Source organism: Lepidochelys kempii, chromosome 1 (assembly GCF_965140265.1).
Source record: "Lepidochelys kempii isolate rLepKem1 chromosome 1, rLepKem1.hap2, whole genome shotgun sequence".
NCBI lineage: Eukaryota > Metazoa > Chordata > Testudines > Cheloniidae > Lepidochelys > Lepidochelys kempii.
This window is the reverse complement of record NC_133256.1, coordinates 220,485,493-220,507,188: the sequence shown is the minus strand read 5'-3', so window position 1 is coordinate 220,507,188 and position 21,696 is coordinate 220,485,493. Positions and strand designations below refer to the sequence as shown.

At 42.3% G+C, this 21,696-nt stretch overlaps 1 protein-coding gene across 6 annotated transcripts in view; it reads left to right on the top strand.

Moving 5' to 3' along the window:
* VWF (von Willebrand factor) overlaps positions 1 to 21,696 on the top strand; it is a 227,620-nt gene that overhangs the window by 99,479 nt on the left and 106,445 nt on the right. For all 6 annotated transcript variants that reach the window (XR_012155350.1, XR_012155349.1, XM_073315040.1 and 3 more), the window contains exons 22-29: positions 3,133 to 3,279; positions 4,005 to 4,145; positions 7,431 to 7,550; positions 9,845 to 10,001; positions 10,618 to 10,776; positions 12,482 to 12,617; positions 16,916 to 18,303; positions 21,231 to 21,350. Coding sequence is in view for 4 of the 6 variants with exons in the window: in XM_073315040.1 (XP_073171141.1) it covers positions 3,133 to 3,279; positions 4,005 to 4,145; positions 7,431 to 7,550; positions 9,845 to 10,001; positions 10,618 to 10,776; positions 12,482 to 12,617; positions 16,916 to 18,303; positions 21,231 to 21,350 (2,368 nt within the window). In the remaining 2 variants the exon portion in view is untranslated. The remainder of the gene's footprint in view (positions 1 to 3,132; positions 3,280 to 4,004; positions 4,146 to 7,430; positions 7,551 to 9,844; positions 10,002 to 10,617; positions 10,777 to 12,481; positions 12,618 to 16,915; positions 18,304 to 21,230; positions 21,351 to 21,696) is intronic.

Here is a 21,696-nt window from a genome sequence, read left to right as displayed (position 1 = left end):
GAGGGAGATGGGGGATCTCCACTTCCTTAAATGGGGGTGGAGGGAAGATTGGCTGAGCTAGGCCCAAATTATAGTGGGCTGGCAATGAGAAAACAGAAGTAGAACAAACACTAGGCAGATTTTGAATGAAAGGATTCCTTTCAGGAAAATTATGTCCTCCTTCTACTCCACAAATGGATTGACCCTTCTAGCTGTGCATCCATCTAAATATTGCACTAAACCTCAGAGAGCTGGAATAGGGACAATATTACACAATGTTTGTTATGAGAAGTTTATATAATAAAAGTAGTAGCATCTGTTTAGATGTAGCTCTCTAATCGATGTAGAGTGCCATGTATTTGTGTGTAAGTCGGGGGTATAATTCCTATGTCTGTTGGTTCAATATCGCTATTGTTGTGCATTGCAAATGGCTTTTGTTGTGTAGCCCATTACCTTGAGCTCTTAATAATGATGAGTGCCCCCTGTGAGGTAGTGCTGAAAGCTCTCGATTCATCATGAAGTCAATGAGAACTGCAGGTACTTGGGTCCTATCAGGAGGTTCTCAGCATACTGGATCGGTAGTGAGTTCCTTTCAATTCCCTACTGGCCGAGTCCACCCAACCCCAGTAAAATGGACTCTGTATTTTTCCTCAGGCAATGCTGCTAAAGAATTTTTAGTCAGGGATCTGACTGGAATAACACCAATTGGGCAGTCCTCTTTTAAAAGAGAGCCAGTTCCAGCAATCTTAGGTGCTCTGTGAAACCATTGGACTGTCTTCAAGGCTCCAGATTCAATGTGTAATATTATTCTACTCTTAACTCCTGACTGCCTCACATTTCTATCCCATTGCAGCTGGGAGGTTTGGACCTGTAGGATGTGGGCAGGAAGTTATGTGTCCAGAATTGGTGTGTGGGAATGCAAGGGGAATAGTAGGTGGAGGATTCCTGTTAAATTGAGTGGGTAGGAATCCACTCCATCAAGGACAGCAGTAGAAAGGGAGAAATCCCTGTTTCTCAGAGGCTACTGGTTATCACCACCACAGAGCTCTTGGTGAGCACCAAGCAGCAAAACTCTGCAGCGCTTGTGCAGAACCATCTAACATTGCACGAGTGTTTCAACTCATCCCTGATGTAGGGACTCTGTGGCTGGGGCCCCCTGCACCTGCAGGGTTAGCCGTATTGGTTCAGCCACCTTGGAAGAGGGTCTGGAAGCAAAGCAACAATATAGAGAGGATTCAAAACTCAAACCATCTTAAATTTCCAATGTTTACAAAGAAAACACTGTGCAACTCAATCTTCATGAGCTTACATGTTGGAGAAAGCAGAAAAAAGACTGGGAAAAGCAATTCAGAAAGGGGCATCTGAGCAAATAAAAATCTAACTCAAGGAGAATCCTGCAGAACAGCATGGGAAATGTCCACAGGAAAAGAGATCACCAGCGTGAAATGGATAAGAATCTGAAGTATGGTAGCCACCTCCTCAAATGGCACTCTGGTGCTGAGAAACGCTGTCAGTGACCTTTTCACCTTGACCTCGCTGCAGCATTCTTTTAATTGGCTTCAGTTGGGCTGGATTTCTGTCTTTGAAGGGATCCTTGCACCTTGCCATTTAACCATATTTATTCATTTTTCCTGCCTTCTTGTTTCCTATTTTGCGTAGGACCTCCTGAGACTGTTTTATGGGATGCCTAAGTAGCCTCCTTGCTGACTTTAAGGATCTCAGTGTCCTTGCTTTCAGCTTTAGGGTCTTTGTGACTAGTTTCCTCTTTCTCTCCCACCCATCCCTTTTTAATTTTCTTCTTCTAGCCCCTCATTTTAAAGTTGAGTGTCACTGAACTAGTTTGTTTTATATGATGCCTCCCTGGAGGAAGTTGAAGCCCCTGCTCAGGAGATCCTTAACGGTTGCAGCATTGGGCCGTCTCTGAGGATGCATGCTCCTTTCTTATAGCCCATGGTTGAAGTAGTTTGAAACAGAATGGGGACCTCTCACTGAGGTCAAATTCAACCAAAGAATTGGAGCCCTGGGGAAGCAGTGCTTACCCAAGCTGGGGAGAGGATGGGGAGCTCTCCCTTTGCTCTTCGGGTTGCTGTACTCTTTCTCCTCTCTTACACTAACTCCTGTTTGTACCCTTTTGGAGGACTCACCCCTTCTCCCCTAATTCAACATTTTGAATTAACACCTTAGCAGTATTTAAATAAACAACCATTCCAGACATTCCTCACGACATGTGGCTAATAATCCTGTTAGGGTTCCCACTGAAAAGGAAATATAGTATGAAAGGAAACATTTTAAATTAATCTCTCACCTCATTAGCAGCTGGAGGCTGTGACATTGTAGCCAAATGCACACAGAAAGAGGTCCCAAGCATAAAAAATTGGCAAGCGAGGGCAGGGGGAAAAGATAATTGATAAAAAAAATCCAGAGACCTGCTGTTGGTGGGGCTGTCCATTTACATGGCAGTGGAAGCAAATCTTCCACAGCTCTGAGTCAGACCTTGCCCCTTGATTCCAGTGTTTAATGTGGAAGAGTTCCGTGCACTTTGTGATAAGTAGGCCACATTTATTTTTGTTACAGCTGTTGCAGGCGTCATGGATTTGATGATTGTCGTGGTTTCTAAAAACAGGAAACTGATACTGATGTCTGTCCGTTACTTGTTAATTGGCCACTAATTGACTTAGCTGAACTCACCTAGTCATCCTTTTCTTAGCAAATCCATCCCCAATGCTATTTCCATGGAAAGGTGATTCCTTTGCCTATCCATCCCGGTGACCAGTGGGAGCTCCGTATTGAGGGCTCAGGGGACACTGCTTCACTCAGAACACTGAGAACTTGTAATCAGAATGAAACCAACGGGTTTCCATCCCAGTTCCCTGTGCCATTCAAAGTTGTTGTGATTTATCCACAGGCTGGTTTCTGTGTGAGACATCTGAGCCAGTGCTCAACACTGTGTGCTAGTGAGGTGTACATTCCGGTACCGTGCTCTGCAGCAGCAGCGATAGGGTCTCACTGAACAGCCAACTAACCTCACCATGGCACTTCGCAAAAGTGCCCTTCCTTAGCAAGTACATGTAACATGGAGGGAGGTTACAATGACCTGTTTAATATGTGGTCTCAGGGCTGCCGTTGCTAGCACACTGTGTTTTTCACATTTAGGTGGATATCAAGAAGCCTCTTAGAGATGAAATCAATGTTGAAGTCCTGAAGTCCGGGCGCTATTACATTCTCTTACTGGGCAAAGGAATCTCTGTAACCTGGGATCTGGCCATGGGTGTCTCAGTTATTTTGAAAGAACATTTCAAAGTAAGTACCTTTGATTTACTTCTCATTCTCACTAGGAAAGTGCTTCTAATGTTCCCTAATGAATACACCTGGACAGATCCTTCTGGGGGAGCAAGGAAGGAATTCAGTATTTCTTATGTAGGCACGTTAATAGATTCATGGGAAACATTAGGCCCCCTCTCAAAAAACAAAAGGCCTTTCTACTAATCCACTATGGACTAATCTTTTCTGTAGCGGTTCAACACTAAGGGCTCAGTTATGGTTCTCAGTAGGTTGAACCATGCTAGGAATGGAGAGGGAGGAGGAGCACTTAGGCATCATGCCCTGAATGAGGGCAACTGAAAGGGACAGTTTCTTCTGGGAGCAGGAGGCAATGCATTTCTGAGCAGGCTTTGCTAGTGCTCCCCACAGCACAGTGACCTTCATGAGCAGCAGAAGTGGGCCAATAACTAAATCCATGACTCACCCAGACACACTCCCAACAGAGTCAGTCAGAACAGGCAGTGGTAGCCAGTCTCCCCTTCTTGATCCCTGGAGTGCTGGGAGACTGATTACTCTTGCTCCTTTCTGTGTTGGTATGGTGAGAATGGGGGCTAAAGGCCTTTGCCCCCAGTAATGCTCCTGCCAGGGGCAGGCATTGTGTAGCCTTGCATCTATAGAGCACGAGAATAAAGAGGTTCATTAACAAAACTTCATGTCACTCTAAAGGTGGAAGATTTATGTGTTTGTGTTTTTTCCCCTGCAAGGATCAAGTGTGTGGTCTGTGTGGGAATTTTGATGGAATTCAGAACAATGATTTGACCAGCAGCAGTAAGCATCTTGAAGTGGATCCAATTGACTTTGGGAATTCCTGGAAAGTCAATCCAGGTTGCGCTGATGTCAGAAAGGTGACTGTGAATGAACTGGGAAAACTGTTTTCTAATGGTTACTACCTCAGTTAGGGATTGCTGAATGGCTGTGGAGGAAAACAAACAAACTGACCCCTCTCCCAGAATTCACACCAAACTGGAATCTTTTCTGAGATCTGATAAAAGTTTAGTTAACTTCTTAACATTTTCCAGGACCTCTGTGCTGCTTGGGTTTGGACAACTCTTTAAACAGCCAAATCATGTGATAGAGGCTGTTCTCACAGCATGCCAGCCCAGATGCAGGAGATCCAGCTGTAACTAGAAATCACATTTGAAAGCCTGATCTCACAGAATTTCTAGCTACATTTCCAGAAAGGAGAAGTTCAGATAAACATCCAATTTCCCCTCATCCTAACTTTACAGGTTGTCCATTATGAGCATTTGCTGGCCCTTGGAGTTTTTCTGTATTTTTCTCACCTTTTCTGAACTGCATATTCACCCCTAGATTCCTATGATCATTGCAGAGTGTTTTTTGTAAGGTGTAAAGTGCAAGATATACTAGGGTACCACAAGTTAAGAAGATTCCTAGTAAATAAAGTGCATGGGGACATGAGGTTCAGAAATAGAGCTATAACACTAGGGGTTGGGAGTCAGGAAAACTTATAATGATAGAAGGATCATGGTAAAATAGGAACTATGATGGAAAAGGGAGAGAAGGCAAAGTCATGGGCCCAGAATTGGTCATGGCTGCAATATGCAGATTCTTTGTAAGTCACAGGCCTACTCTTGCTCCCATCAACGTCAATGGAAGTTTCAACATTGTCTAAAATGGGAGCAGGATTGGACTCACAATAGCTTCCTAAGGTAACAGATGACTTATAGTTGTCTATGCTAAAAATAAGCATTTCTTTTCTTGCTTCTCTGACTCCCTAGTAAAGCTATCCCATTTGTATGTATCACTAAATGATGCACCTAGGCAAGGCAAGCAGCAAGCATGACACCATGGAAAGAGCAGGGGGCACCATCATGATATGTGGATTGGCTTCCAAGCTCACTAAAAGGAGGCCCCCTTTAAAGTCTGCCAACTTCAAAGTCCCCCATTTCCCAGATCCTACCTCTCTCCCAGTCATTCTCACAAAATGGCTCCCCAACCCATCCCACCCTCATTCCCTAGTGGTTGCTTTTCTCCTCAATCCCCTCTGCCCATTGGTAGCGTCACCATTTCTCTGATTTCCCCCTCCAGTCCTGCCTTAATGGTTCCTCTCTTCCTTCTTTCCTGCTGTTTACCCTCCCACCAGACGTGTCTCAGTGCACATCTGTAGGTGGCTTTTTCTCCCGCCAGTGGCTGGTGCCACTGGCTTTAAAGTAGGAGCTCTTCTTTCTGAGAAAAGGTAGGGATGTATGGGCAGCCCTGCCCCATGCTGTTCCTCTCCCTTCCAGGCTAGCTGGAGGTCTCAGGCACTGTGGCAGCTCAGGCTTCAGCACGGGCTATACAAGCCTGCCTGGAACTCTGGGTAATTAATTACACAGGCAACTAGCCCAGGCTGAAGCCCATGCTGGTGTGACTTCACTGCTACTGGTACCCGAGTTAACTAGACTAAAGCTAGCTCAGGTGTATCTACATAAGGTGCCATCACACACCATGACTGCAGTGGAGACATCCTCTGTAGCTCTGCCCCTTCTCTTCCTTTTTCCTTCCTCCTCGTTCCCCATGGACCAATCAGGAATCTCACATTGGCTCTCTTCCCCTTGCAGCCCTGGTGGCTTCGGCTGTGCTCTGGAACCCCAAGTACCCCAGTGGCCCCAGGGTGACAGCAGCAAGGTTACGATATGGGTGGTGGCAGTTAGAATATAGAATAGAGTGCAGAGGCAGCCAGCACAGAAACAGCAGCACCCATTCGGTCAAATAGTATCAGGTCATGCTAACAGGCAATCACATTGCCACATCAACTTGGATGGCTACAGTCCAGAGGAGCAGCCGCAGCATTAACACATGACTCAGGCATGCAGAATGGGAAGACTCTCTCACAGTGTTAATAGTAGGGGTGTGCTGCAGCCTACCCTCTGGAAGTGAGGGGCTCATACCAGTTTCCTTAGTGAAAAACAGAACGTGGCAGGCAGCGTGAGCAGGTGTTGGTACTGATAGGCAGCAGCTTGACTCACAGCCTTGAGCAGAGGCACTTGGCTATAAGAAAGAATAAAGAAGTGAGAAGAAACTGAATTAATACCCTTATTGGTACACTCAAATGGGAAGACTGCTTTTTACTGCTAATAGTTTCTGGGCTTGGGCATGATCTAGCACCATGTTCTCCTCAGTGCTGAATATCCTTTTTCGGGGAGGGGGCAAGAGAAATTTTCTTGCCAGCTGTGCTGAGACTGGCCAGCCATTCACTGTTCCAGCCTAGTAAGTGAGAGAATCCAGCATGTGCTCCGCAAAATATCTCTGCAATAAATATTTTCCAGACCACGTGCTTTCCTTTTGCCAAGCTGAGCTTGGGGTGGGGGGTGGGGAATGTTGCACTCTCTCCAGTCACAGTGATGTTCTATGTTTCTGCTGAAGGTAGACATGTACCAATCCCAATGAAAGCCCCCATTAAGTGGTGTCAGCTCTCAGGCTCATTGGAAAGCTACATCTGGTCATTTTTGCAATGTGGATATTTGCTCCAGGTTGAACTAAGGTCACCAAAGTGATTTCTGAAGCTTAAACTACAGTTTAAAAGCCACAGAGGGTAGAGACAGAGAAAACCTTATAATAGAGTTGTTTGAATAACTGATTTTGTGGTTTTGCTGACAGTTCCAAAAAATCAGGGGGGGAAATCATTTTGGATAGACCCCAAAACTGAAACTTTTCAGTTTTTTTTGGTGCACTGAAAAGTTTAAAAAATGGTTTGAACAAAACATATTGTGTCGATTTTGCATTTTTTTTATGTTTCTGCATTAAAAAATATAAAATAGAAGGAAATTTCAAAACAAGTTTGTTTCAACCTGAAAAACCAAAACATTTATTTTGTTTAGAAATGACAGAATGAAATGGTTAGACCTTGTTGGATTTTTTTTTTAAAGTGAACTAGCAAAATATTTTGGTGTTGCCAAATCTGCATTTGTCACTGACAATTTTCATCCATCTCTACTTATGAGGTGATCTAGTCTAGTCTATACTCTGCCCTTGGTGGTAGGTTAAAGCTTTGTCCAATAAATAAGTAGTTTGTTATGAAAAATGTCTAGTGTTCAGAGCTGGCCATATATACATGATTAAGTGAAAATCCTGATGTTCTAGGGTCAGGGCTAACATGACAGTCTCTGCTTGTGTCCTATAACATTAAGCTCCCACAGGGGCAGACTATGACTACTTCATTATGCAATGACAACATAGTGAAGCAAATGACGGTGGAAACTTCATGCAGCATATTGACCAGTGAGATCTTCAAAGAATGCAAAAAACTGGTAAGTCTTTTGTCATTCCCTTCATGTCCTCCAGTCCTACATGGGCTGTCCTGAGATGCTTACAGCTGTGGGACCTGCCAATGTGCCACTGCTTGAGAGAGCATCCCAGATGCTAAAGTGAGAAAGGTGTTGCTGGCAGTGATTTCACAGAGGAACTGGCTGAGACCATTTGCCTATTCTAGTATCCCCTTGTTGAGAGTAGCAGGTTGTAGTTGTTTCAGAGGAAGGTGCAAGGGACACCTCTGGTGGACAATTATTGAATAACAGGCCCATGAAGGAAATTTCATCTTCACCCTCAGACAGTTAGTAGTTGGCATCTGTCGTTTAGTATGTGGATTTATGCCTTAAAACAAACAATCCCTGCCCCCACCCACAAACAAAAAACATATTTAATTAAATGGTGGATGTTCTCATTATCCATATAAGTGTTTATTTTTTCTTGAAACCTACTGAGCTCACTGCCTTATCCATATATTGTGGCAATGTGTTAATTGTGCACTATGCAGAAAAGGCTTTCCTTTTATCAGTTATGTATCTATTGTCTTTGTTTCATTGAATGTGTTCTCATTCTTTTATTATGTGAAAGAATAAATAGGACCACCACATTTACTATCTCTACCATTCATTATATTCTTATAAGGTAGTTTCCTCTTATTTATCTCCTCTCTAAATTAAACAGTTCCAGTCAATTTCAATCTCTCCTTATACAGAAGGCTTTCCTGCATCTTATCATTTATTTTGCCAGTCTCTGAATGCTGTCTGTCTCTATTAGACCTTTTTTGAGGTAGGGTGATGAAAACTGCACCCAGTATTCCATGGCGTGATAATATTTTCATGAGTATACTTTTTATCAAGTTAATACAATATATTTATTCGAAGCTAAATTCAAACTTGCCTCCACAGTGTCCTTTTTAATATCACCAATGGCTAAATCCCTTGGGCCTGATCTAAAAGCCCATTGAAATCAATGCAAGTCTTTCCATTGACTTCACTGGACTTTGAATCTGCCCCCTTTTGTTTTCTCTGTTCAGTGTAATAACTAGGATGAAAAAAAAAAAGAAGGTCAAGGAATCCAGTCTTTTCTGTCCCTTTCATTATTGTGGTATTTAATCTGATAAACAATAGGAACTGCTAAACTTTGTAGATTGAGAATGAAGAGTCCTCATGCATGCGGGTATGGGTTACTTGCCAGATTTATCTGGGTATATCTCATTTAATAATTTCCCTGGCATTGCAGCGGCCTTGGACACTGGTTAGGGTGGCCATATTTCCCAAAGGGAAAACGGGACACCACGCAGAGCTGGCCCAAGCCGAGCACCCAGGCCCTGCCCCCCAACTTCCCTGCGCATGGGGCTGACCTGAGTTGCTGGCCCAAGCCCTGCTGGCTCCCTCTTCCCCTTGCCCTGCACTGGGTGGCATAGCCGCTCACCTGAACCCTGCCTGCCCCCCGTGCATTGTTCCCCCGCATGTTCCTCTGCACTCCGCTAAGGTTCACCCGTCACTTTTTTGGCAAAAGTGGGCATTTGTCTGATTTGCTCTTGCCCACTGATGATCAGTGGGCAAGAGCAAATCAGACAAATTCCCACTTTTGCCAAAAAAGTCAGGATGGCTGGGACACAGCTTAAAAAAGGGACTGTCCCAGCAAAAATGTGACCTATGATAACCCTAGCACTGGTGCAACTTGGTCCCTTCCTATTCTGGGCCTGAAGCATGTAGGAGTTTAGTCTCCTGAGGGATATAATACTTTGGTCTCTTTTAGGTTGTTTGGTTTAGTGTGCAGGTGCTGGGTGGTGCTGGTGGCCTGTGATATACAGCAGGTCGGACTAGATGATCTGGCGGTCCCTTCTGGCTTTAAACTCTATTGCTCACATTTTAGAAGTTAGAACTTTTATTTTTCACGAAAGGGTCTGATTCTCATTTACACTTAGAGCCCCTTACACTTCTGTGACAGCGTGACTGTAATTCACACCTACTTTAAGGCCTTGTTACACTGCTAGAGAGGCATGAAAGAGCTGTAGTATGAAAAAGAATCAGGTCCAAAATGTTTAAATATGCTTCTATATTTCCCATCATTTAATGGTTTCTAGAAACTGCAGAGTTTGCTCGAAGGGTTGGTTATGTTTCATAACCTTGGGCGTGACCATACTCCCATTGACATCGATGCAATGGCCTCCAGCGACTCCAGTGGAAGTCAGATGGGGCACCAAATGAACAGCCAAATGATATCATGAGCAAGTCCATTTAGAAGCAGGAGATGCATGAAATGAGTTTATCCGGTGTAACTCTCCCTTTAGGTGAATCCGGAGCCGTATATGGATATCTGCATGTATGATACTTGTGCCTGCGAATCTATTGGGGATTGTGCTTGCTTTTGTGATGCTATCGCAACCTATGCCCATATCTGTGCCCAAAAAGGTGCAGTTGTTCACTGGAGATCACCAACTCTATGCCGTAAGTACCAGGCAGCTGAGCGAAACACCTAGTAATGGCTTGGCAGGAGTTACTGCAGCAAGAAAAATCAAAGACATTCTCGTTTTTAATCTGCTGATGGCTCAGCTAGAACACCTTTTCATTAAATCCAGTCCTGCTCCCACTGATGTCAGTCAGAGTCCTGCTATTAATGTTAATAGGGACAAGACTTGGCAAGGGTCCCCAGTCCTGGGTGATGGTTCCTCAGGGTAACCCTTTGTCTTCTACATTTCCATGCACATCCCAGATCACACCTTGAAAAAAGATGGGGCTCACTCCTTTCATGAGGGAGACATGATAGACTTGGAAATACAAATCTGAACTAAGAAATGGAAATGTTTGCTGTAAATGTTTGCTAAATTGAAAGTAAATTCCTAGCAATTATTTCTAGTAACAGCCAGTGATATTGATCACAGTATAGGTTTGGGTGTATGAAAAGAATTGTGTGAATACTTTGCCAGCCTCTGGTGTGCCTAAAATAAACACTTCTCTGGTAAGTGTGGCTATACATGTGACTCCAAGCCTTCTGCCTGGATCCTAGAGCCATGGTGAATGAAATCTGAGATGGCTTTTTAAACTGATTCTTCTTATCGCATAGCACAAAGTTGTGAGGATCTGAACAAGCACGAATTGGAGTATCGGTGTGAATGGAGATATAACAGCTGTGGACCTGCCTGCCCTATAACATGCCAGCACTTTGAACCTGTGGCGTGCCCTCTGCAATGTGTAGAAGGATGCCATGTGCACTGTCCTGAAGGTAAACCCACTGTCTTCTTTACCCAGTTAGTTGGCATTTTCTGCTCAGCTCCTATCACTTACTGGTATCTTTGTACCCCCCCGCCCCCGAAACGTTGCATGAAATGTTTTTTTTTTTAAGACTGGAAATAAGCAGATTTGTAAGTTCAGTGGCTGTGAAATGTTCATATGCAAAAGTTACATCTTTAACAATCTTACTGGTAAGCTTGCATCACTGTTTCCATCAAGGAAAGAAGATGGTGACTAGATGTTCCAGTTTACTAGGCTCATCCTGGTTTTCTGGAGCTGTCCAGAAAGATTATATTGAAACCAGGGTTTTGACCAGATCTCAGTGGAATCCTAGGGCATCTCACCTGGACTTAACTTCCGGTGTCCCTTTTTGTTCCTGTTTTCTGTGCTGCACTGGCCACACAGTCAGAAATCTCCCTTTACACCTTTCATCTGTTCGGAGTCAGGAATAGAAGTGAAAACCATTCTTGGCTTAGAACTTCTGAGAGGCACACAGTGCATTGAGGCAATGGAGGCACGGGATGTACATTAGGGAATAGAGAGAAACATTGTGGGCAGTGACAGCAGCGCCTTTAAAGGAGGACGAAGCAGGGAGTGGGAGAGGAAGATAGGAGGCGAGCAAGGAAGGCAGGGGAAGGGAATAGAAATCAAAGGAGGGAAGGGAGAATAAAGAGAAGGAAGAAAGTGGGGGGGAAAAAAGGAGGGGAGAGGGAAAGTGAGAAAGGGTGCAGAGGACAAAATGAGACAGAAAATTGAGAAGAATAAGTCAGAAGGGCAGAGAGTTGAGGAGAGGAGGAAACTATATACTGTAGGACCAACAATCACAAAACCAATCCATTCCCCTCACCAATCCCCTGTGCACACACAGAGCAGAGCTATCAATCCAGGGAGTAGTGAGAGTAGAATCCACTAGGTACATCTTTAAGTAGTATGGTGTTTAGCACTTAAATATTAGGGCAGGTCCACACTACTGCTTAAGTCGATCTAACTTGCATCGCTCAGGGCTGTGAAAAAGATACCCCCATGAGCAACGCAAGTTACAGTGACCTAAGCGCTGTCCACACCATTCTATGTCGGCGGGAGATGCTCTCCCACCAATGTAGCTTCCTCCTCTCACGGGGGTGGAGTAATTATGCTGAAGGGAGAGCGCTCTCCCATTGGCATACAGCATCTTCACCAGACGCTCTACAGCGGCGCAGGTGGATCGGTGCAGCTGGGCCGATGTAGGGCTTTTAGTGTAGACCTGCCCTTAGAGTGACAGATGCCTAAGTAATACCTAAGATGAATAGTCATAATGGGGAGAAAATGATAAATCAACCTACAAGAATGCAGTAAAAAATGCCCAAAGGGACCAAGAAAAATCAGTAATGTGGATGTAAAAGGGTAAATGCCATTTTCTTCTGGTGCACCTGGTTTTCAGTCTAAAAATACATTCACCCTGTGTGTAGCATGAGCTACTGCATATAATATGCACTGGTGTTAGTATTTTGAATAGCTCAATAAAAATGCTATGGAGAAAATAAAGATTTACTTGGTGTCAAACTAACAGCTAGTTTAATATGAAGAGCATGTTCTAAACCTTTGAGCACAATCCAAGTATCATTGATCTTGTCATATTTTTAAAGCCTCTAAATACAGCGATCAGCTTAACATCTGCTTTGCAACTTATGAAACCCTGCTGTGCTGTTTTAAAACAGGAAAAATACTTGATGAACTATCCCAGTCATGTATTGATCCAGAAGGCTGTCCTGTATGTATATTAGAAGGTGCCAGGATCCCCCATGGAAAGGCAGTTGTTTTGAACAAAGATGATGATGAACATTGTCTATCATGGTAAGATACAGATTTTTATTCAACACGAATGTCTTTTATGGGGGCAGAAAATGAAATTCATATACAATAGTTTTGAATATACTATTATGGGCCTGAATATGATGCCCTTTTTCATGCACAATAGAACCTGAAATTTTCAAACAAGACTAAGGGTATTAGGCCCCCAAATTCTATTGAAATTCAGTGGGAATGAGGTATCTAACTCCATAAGGTTGCTTTGAAAAACCTAGCCCTACTCCACAAGTGATCCTGTTGACTCCATTTTTGGAATAAGATACTATTCAATGTGAGTAAGGTATCAGAATTTGGCCCTATCTCGATACTTTAAAATCCTATATAAAGTTAAGGTTATGAATGTGTTATCTCTCTAGAATGCCACCAAGACAAGTACGTGCTGGAAGGTTATGCTGTGTAATTGGAAAAGTAATTTCTCCAAGATTTACTGAAGGTATTCTAGGGCCCAGTCCTGTAAATACTTGCATCCAGGCTTAATGAAGTCAATGGGATCATGCATGGTACTGTAAGCACTATGCAGAATCAGGGCCTTACATTGCTTTGAGGGAGGAACTCACTATTTTTGTGTCCTGTACTGTAGCATAAAAGTTTGAATTTAGCTCTGTAGTATCCATAATTTTGGCATTCTTCAGATACCCATCCCTTTGATGAATGGATACTTCCATTAGTCAGGCATAGTGCTGTAAATATGAGAGAGTTTTCCACCACGTAATTTGCCCACATTTAATAGAAGTGGATGTAGATCTGCAAAAACTATGGGCTCAGACTAAAACCCTAGATCCAACCCCCCTGAACATTTTGGAAGTTCAGACTGGGTCTGAACTTTGAATCTCTGGCCTGTCACTGGTAGTAACTAACTGATTTATAAGCCTCATGGAATTGGTTCTGTTATGTTGATTAATTAAGTAATGTATTTTCTTTTAACAGTATAAATTGCAAGCCCTGAATTCCATCAAAAGGTCAAAAATGCATCTACGTAAACCAGTTCCCTAATTTTCACAATACTTAATAATAATTTATCTTTAATGTTGATACGCTAACCACCACTCACATAAGGTTTTAGAACATTATGTAAACTTACCTCACTAGGGAAACATCTTTGCACGTAGCTGTCACCTAATTTAGATGCCTACACCATCTGTACAAACAATAGAAAATATTGTACAAAAATGAATTTTATAGCAAATATCCAAAGGAAATTGGAATCTCAATCACAAAATATTGCATTAGGATTAAAATAATAAATCCTATATGTTACAATATGCTAAATGCCAAAGGGAGTTGTGTATTCTCCAATTAAGAAGCTAAAAGCAATGTGAAAGAACACAGCCTTGGGAGAACTTGAATTTGGATGTCACATTTAAAGTGCTGTTTTGCTCTGAAAAATGGCATCTTCTTCCGTAATAGACTGGTCCCTGGTTGCTTTCATTAGTGAAGAAAATAAGTGTTTACTTCCCATCATTCTAGTTAACCCTGCAAAGCTGGCATGGCTCAGAGGGAAGAGGCTTCAATCGCTCCCTTCACATGCATATTCAACAGAATTGTTTACTAAGTTCCAAACAGTTATGCTTGTACAACCACACTGAAGACAGCAACATTTCACAGGAGCCACTGAGGGAGGAAAGAATTTGGCCGGCCCAAGGAAGCTGGTGGTGATGTGTGAGAAGGAAATAATTCAGCTTATCTCTCAGATCCCAAGTTGGAATTTGAAGCTCTGACAGTTAGGAAAAAGCAAATCTTTTACTTATAAACGGTACACATTTGCTCACTGAAATCATTGAAAGATGACAAAGGCGGAACCACATGATTCAATTTTTAGAGCAAATTTTCAGAGCAAAACCATAATTTAAAGAATCATAGAATCATAGACTATCAGGGTTGGAAGGGACCCCAGAAGGTCATCTAGTCCAACCCCCTGCTCAAAGCAGGACCAATTCCCAGTTAAATCATCCCAGCCAGGGCTTTGTCAAGCCTGACCTTAAAAACCTCTAAGGAAGGAGATTCTACCACCTCCCTAGGTAACACATTCCAGTGTTTCACCACCCTCTTAGTGAAAAAGTTTTTCCTAATATCCAATCTAAACCTCCCCCACTGCAACTTGAGTATGGACCAGTTTCTGATCTCAGTTACGCCAATGTAAATCCCAAGTAACTCCACTGAAGTTATGTTTTGTCCTTGATCCCACACACTATATACAGCTCTCATTGCCTGGAGTTGTGAGCTAGAAGAGTGTCGCTGTTCTGTTTTAACAGTGGGAAAGAATGCCAGCAGTGTCTCTATAGTGCCATCTTACATACTGTTGTGATGGGAGCTCTAGAAATAACCTGAGAGAGGTTACAAAAGTATTTGAATCCAAAAAGTGCTTGGTTTCTGGTCCTGCTCTATTCTGAGGTTTGGCATACCTCTAATTTTTTCCAGACTGTTTTGTCCATCGCTATTATGAATGATCTGAGTGGTTTTGGAGCACCCATTCAATTGCACCCTATATAATGGAGATTATTGAGGACTCCTGCTCAGTGTATTCTGTGCATTATCAAATATCCCCAGTGCATCAGATTCAATGGGTAAAGAATTTTGAAAATACCATAGTTATAGCGTTAATAAATGTAAAACCAAACCAAGAACCTCCCAGCTGCCCAGATTCTTCAGAAAATCCTGAATTTTCTCCATCTTTTCTAGTGTCTCTTGTATTTCTGGAGGGGCAAATGCCATTTCACACATTTTCCCTACTCTGTCTCTCCTACTGTCGAGTAGACTTGGAAAAATGCATTGAGTGGTGATCCACTAGCCTGTGCTTGGGCTCAGGTGTGCTCCTTCCTCAGTCAGGCAGAGTGAAGAGCACAGAGCAGATGGATTTGGCAAGGTCGGAGCTGCTGAAGTCATGCTAAGGGAGCACAAGCAATCTCCTGCAAGGCTGTAGATACAGGGGGAGCGGTAGTAGGTGGGAAAACGTATGGGAGAGAGAGGAGTAAGGGAGAAATGGAGGCCCATACAGAAAGTGGCAAAAAGGATGGGAACATGCAGAGGAGGCAAAAGTGGGAACGTGCCAATGGGTATGAGTGGAGGGAAAGATCTGGAAGGGAAGAGGAGTAAGGAAAGAGAGGGGAGCTCCTACTTTTTTTGAGAGAAGGGAAGAGGAAAGGGACAGAAAGAGAGAAGAAAAGCACTAGAAGAATTTTAGTACAGGGAAGAGGAGAAAAACAAGGTAAAATAAAAATACAGGAGTAAAATACACATGGCAAAAGCTAAAGTCAAGATAATAAGAAAAAGGCAATGTGTGTGAGAGTGAAATAAGTTAAGAGTAATAATAAGATGATCTAAAAACACAGGAAGGGAAGCAAAGGGATCCAGGTGAATTTAATTGATTTCATAATGCCAATGGCAAAAGGCCATTAGAAGTGGATAGTTTTCTATGTATGAAACTTCAGTTTAAGATTTCAGGTTTGAATGAGCCCATGACACGAGGCACTGCCCAGAGCGGCTTGGTCTTCACTCTGGAAAAAAAGGTGTGTTCTTAATTCGAGTTAGCTAACTTGAGTGAACTAACTCGAGGTATAATCCTCGTGAAGACAAGGCAGTGTATAGTTTTCACATGAGTTAGCAGATCAAGGTAAACCCTTGACTCCCTCAAAGTCTTTAACTCAACATGCTTATGCCTGTCAAATTACAAACTGCCTTATCTTCACGAGGATTTTACCTCTAGTTAGTTCACTCAAGTTAAATAACTCAAGTTAAGAAGAAACCTTTTTTCCTAGTGAAGATGCAACCAGGGGGTGTGACCGAAATCTACTGGCCGTGTTCATCAGAAGTGGTGCCTACAAATCCCAGTGGCTTCTATGTAGCCCAGCACTTGGTGTCATGTTTCCATGGTATGACGCATGTTCACCCAAAGACAGCTGGGGAAAAGACATTTATCTAATAAACTTAGTACTTTTTACATGCTTCCTGCATGTATACATTAGTGTATTTCCATAAGTAATGATTCCATTACTGGGTGTCCCAGGATTGCTGCAGGAATAAGGAGATTTTCCCACTATGCACAATTTGCCAGGTAGCACCGTTGGTGGCAGTTTTCTTTCCTCTGAAGCAACAATCATAGAGTACTGAACAAGGTAGGATATGGAAATTGATACTCCATTGATCCAATCTGGCATGGCAAATTATATGTTCCTGCTGAATCGTTTGTTTACTCATTTCTATATAAGATATAACTGTATTCAATCAGGGGTGGTGTATTGTTATCAAAGTTCATTTTATCATTAGTTTTTTGGTGGTTCTTGCAGTCACTGTGAAGGAAAGAACTTAACATGTAGTGCCTGTGAGTCAAAAGAGAAAGAGGAAGAAATCATTACATCAACGCCTGCTTCTACAGAAGAAACAGATATAGACACAGGGACACGTGTATACTCCTGCAGCAAAATGATGGACCTGGCCTTTCTGATGGATGGCTCCAACAAACTCTCAGAAAAGGACTTTGAACTGTTAAAAGCTTTCATAATTAGCATGATGAAAAAACTCCACATCTCCCAAAAGAAAATCCGAGTGTCAATTCTGGAATACCGCACTGGCTCCAACATCTATCTTGGGCTCAAAGATATTAAAACACAATCTCAGATGAGGAAAATTGTCCAAAACATAAAATACACTGGTGGAGAAGTTGCCTCTGCCACTGAAGTGCTTAAATATATTGTTTTCCATGTGTTTGGAAAGGCACCAAGGACAAATGCTGCCAGAATTGCTCTGTTGTTGACAGCGAGCAAGTCTCCAGGAAATATTCAGCGCATCCTCCCTCTTTTGAAAAAGAAGAAAGTCACAGTAATACCAGTAGGCATCGGACCATCTATTAGTATGGAGCAAATCAAGCTAATTGAAAGGCAGTGGCCAGAAAACAAGGCCTTCATAATGAACAACGTACAGGAGTTAATGGAAAACAGGGATGAAATAATCAATTACCTGTGTGATCTTGTGCCTGAAGAAAGTGATGTGTTAACAACTACCACCCAAAAACCTACTACAACCCCACCCCGGGCAGCTAAAGTGACGGTACCCTATCATGGCTGGGAGTTCACGAGATTAGCTACGACACCATTGCCACGTAAAGCGGTTTCCAAAGTGCTTGATATAGCTTTTGTTGTTGAAGGGTCTGAAAAAGTAGGAGAGGAGAACTTCAATATAATCAAGGAGTTCATTGCAAAAGTTATCAGAGAAATGGACATAGGAGAAGAAACCATTCATATTACTATCATACAGTACTCGTACACTGTCACTGTTGAGTACTCCTTCACTGAAGCACAGTCAAAGCAAGACATTATTGAGGTGGTGAGGAAGATACAGTACCAAGGAGGGAATGCCACCAACACTGGAAATGCTCTCAGCTATGTCTCTGAACACACATTTACCACAGACAATGGAGGCAGGGGACAAGTGCCACGCTTAGTGTACATGGTGACTGCAAACCCTGCCACTGATGTCATCTCAAGTGTTGCGGGGGACATAAATGTGATCCCTATAGGTATTACCCCCAACGTGAACATTCAAGAGCTTGAGAAGATCAGTCAACGGCACACCCCAATAATCATAGAGAGTTATAATAGACTTATTCGAGAAGCACCTGACTTAGTGTTGAAAACGTGCTGCTCAAATAAATCCAGCATGGCCCCAGCAACTTCAGGTAAAGTTGGATATATTTTCTATGTATTTTCATTCTCTGTTTCTCATCAGGCTTTCTCTGGAATCAGAGATGGATTGTGCTTTGCATGTTGCTGTCCAAGTTGATTGGAGTGGGGGTGGAAGGTGAACTTAGGGTCATAGAAATGTAAGACTGGAAGGGACCTTGAGAAGTTATCAAGTCCAGCCCCCTGTGCTGAGGCAGGACCAAGTAAACCTAGATCATCCCTGAGAGATGTTTGTCCAACCTGTTTTTAAAAACTTCCAGTGATGGGGATTCCACAACCTTCCTTGGAAGCCTATTCCAGAGCTTAACTACCCTGATAGTTAGAAAGTTTTTCCTAATATTTAACCTAAATCTCCCTTGCTGCAGATTAGGCCCATTGCTTCTTTTCCTACCTTCAGTGGACATGGAGAACAAATTACCATTGTCCTCTTTATAACAGCCCTTTACTATTTGAAGACTGTTAATAGGTCCCTCCTCAGTCTTTTGTTTCTAAATGTGCCCAGTTTTTTTAACCTTTCCTTATAAGTCAGGTTTTCTGAACCTTTTATCACTTTTGTTGCTGTCCTCGGGACTCTCTCCAATTTCTCCATATTTTTCCTAAAGTGTGGTGTCCAGAATTGGACACAGAACTCCAGCTGAAGCCTCACCAGTGCAAAATACAGCAAGACAATTTGCTCCTGTGTCTTACATAGAGTGCTTCTGTTAATACATCCCAGAATTATATTAGTCTTTTTTGCAACTGCATCACATTGGTGGCTTATATTCAATTTGTGATCCATTATAACCCTCAGATCCTTTTCAGCAGTACCACTACCTAGCCCGTTGTTCTCCATTTTTAGTTGTGTATTTGATTTTTTTCCTTGCTAATTAAAGTGCTTTGTCCTTGTCTTTATTGAATTTCATCTCGTTGAATTCAGACCAATTCTCAAATTTGTCAAGGTCAATTCAGAATTCTAATTCTGTCCTCAAAAGTGCTTGCAATGTCACCTGCTTGGTTTTATCCACAAATTATAGAACCATACTCTCCACTCTATTATTCAAGTCATTAATGAAAATATTGAATTGTGCCAGACCTAGGACTGACCCCTACGGGACTGCACTAGATATGTCCTTCCCAATTTGACAGTAAACTGTTGTTGAATATGGTCTTTCAACCAGTTGTGCACTCACCTTATAGTAAATTCATCTAGATCACATGGTTGCTTATGAGAAGTCACGTGGGACTGTCAAAAGCCTTACTAAAATCAAGATACATCACATCTAATGCTTCTTCTTATCCAGTCAGCCAGTAATCCTGCCAAAGAAGGAAATTAGGTTGGTTTGGCATGATTTGTCCTTGACAGATGCATGCTGGTTATTCCTTTTAACCCAATGGCACTGGAGGTGCTTACAAATTGATTGTTAATAATTTGGTCCAGTATCTTTCTGGGTATCAAAGTTAGGCTGACTGGTCTAAAATTTCTCAGGTCCTCTTTGTTCCTCTTTTAAAGATAGGTATTACGTTTGTCCTTCTGTAGTCCTCTGGGACCTCATCTGTCCTTCAGGAGTTCTCAAAGATAAGTGTTAATAGTTCTGAGATTGCTTCAACTAGTTCCTTAAGTACCCTCGGAGGAATATCATCAGGCTCTGCTGACTTGAATATATCTAACTTATCTAAATATTCTTTAACCTATTCTTTCCATATTTTGGCTTGCATTCCTTCACCCTTTTTGTTAATATTAATTGTGTTGTGTATCTGGTCAACATTTTAGTGAAGACTGAAGCAAATAGGCATTAAACCCTTCAGTCTTCCTGATGTCATCAGTTATTATCTCTCCTTTCCCATTAAGAACAGGATCTACACTTTCCTTCATCCTTCTCTTGCTCTGAATATATTTTAAGAAACTCTTCTGGTTATCTTTTAAGTCCCTTGCTAAGTGTAATTCATTTTGTACCTTAGCCTTTCTGATTTTTTCCCTTCATGCTTGTGCTGTTCTTTTGTATACCTCCTTAGTAATTTGTCCATGTTTTGACATTTTATGGGATTCCTTTTTGATTTTCAGGTAATTAAAAAACAGCTGATGGAGCCATATTGTTTTCCTCTGCCTGCCCATCAGTGGTTAAAATCACTTCCTCCCTCTGCTTCTAGAGGTTTGATTATTTCACTGTGAAACTTTTGTGAATCATAGAAATGTAGGGCTAGAAGGGACCTCAAGAGTTCATCTACTTCATCCCCCACTGGGGAAGGGTTAAATGTACCTAGACCATCCCTCATAGGTTACCTGTTGCTAAAAGTCCCCGGTGATAGGGATTCCACAGTCTCCCTAGGTAACTTGTTACAGTACTTATAGCTAAATTTTTTTTCCTAGTATTTAACTTAAATCTCTTGTGCTGCAAACTAAGCCAATTTCTACTTCTCCTACCCCTAGTGGACATGGAGAACAATTGATCTCTGTCCTCTTTACAATAACCTTTTAAATATTTGAAGACTCTTACCATGTTCCCCCTCAGCCTTTTCTTCTCGAGACAAAACATGCCCAGTTCTTTCAACCCTTCTTCATAGGTCAGATTTTCTAAACCTCTTATCATATTTATAGTTGTCCTCTGGACTGTCTCTAGTTTGTCCACATCTCTTCTGAAAGTGTGGTGCTCAAAAATGGACATGGCGTATCAGCAGAGGCCTCACTACTGCCAAGTAAAGCAAAACCTCAAAGTTTTGTTGGATTTAGGAATGATCGTGAGATGTTCTACTTGGAGACCGGGGGGCAAAGCTCTCATGTTGAAAATACAGCTTAGTATGTTCTGACATAGAGGCAGTTACTGCTTGTAACAACAGAACACCGCCCTGCTGTTTTCCCAAACTCCAGTTGTCTTTCCTTTTCCTGCCATCTTCCTTTCCTTATTCAACAGATCTTATCTAAGAAGCCTTTTTATATTCTTTTCAGGACTTTGCAGCAGACCAATGGATATCATGTTTCTTCTGGATGGAAGTTCCAATGTTGGAGCATCAGAGTTTGAGGAAATGAAAAGTTTTGTAAAAGCATTTATTGGAAACTATGGCATCAGTAAGTAAACAGCGCTTTAACTCTAACACTTAGTTTTCTTTTACCCTTGCTTTGTTTGTGTAAGGGCCATGACAGTATTGACCCTGATACTTTACACACACACCCTGTTTTTTAAAAAAAAGAGTGTGTTGAAGCTTAAATTTCCATGTGTGAGTGATCTCCTGGATTTCAGTTGGCTCCCATTCTAGTGACAGTGTCCAAGGAGGATGAGGAACATCCTGGTGTCAGTTGAAATTTAAGCTGTTTCTTTTGTCAAGATACAGGAAGTGGTGCACTTGGGTCCAGTACTGGTGGGTCAGAATCATATCCATCCTGGCTGATAACTAGTGGGAATGTCCTGACTACA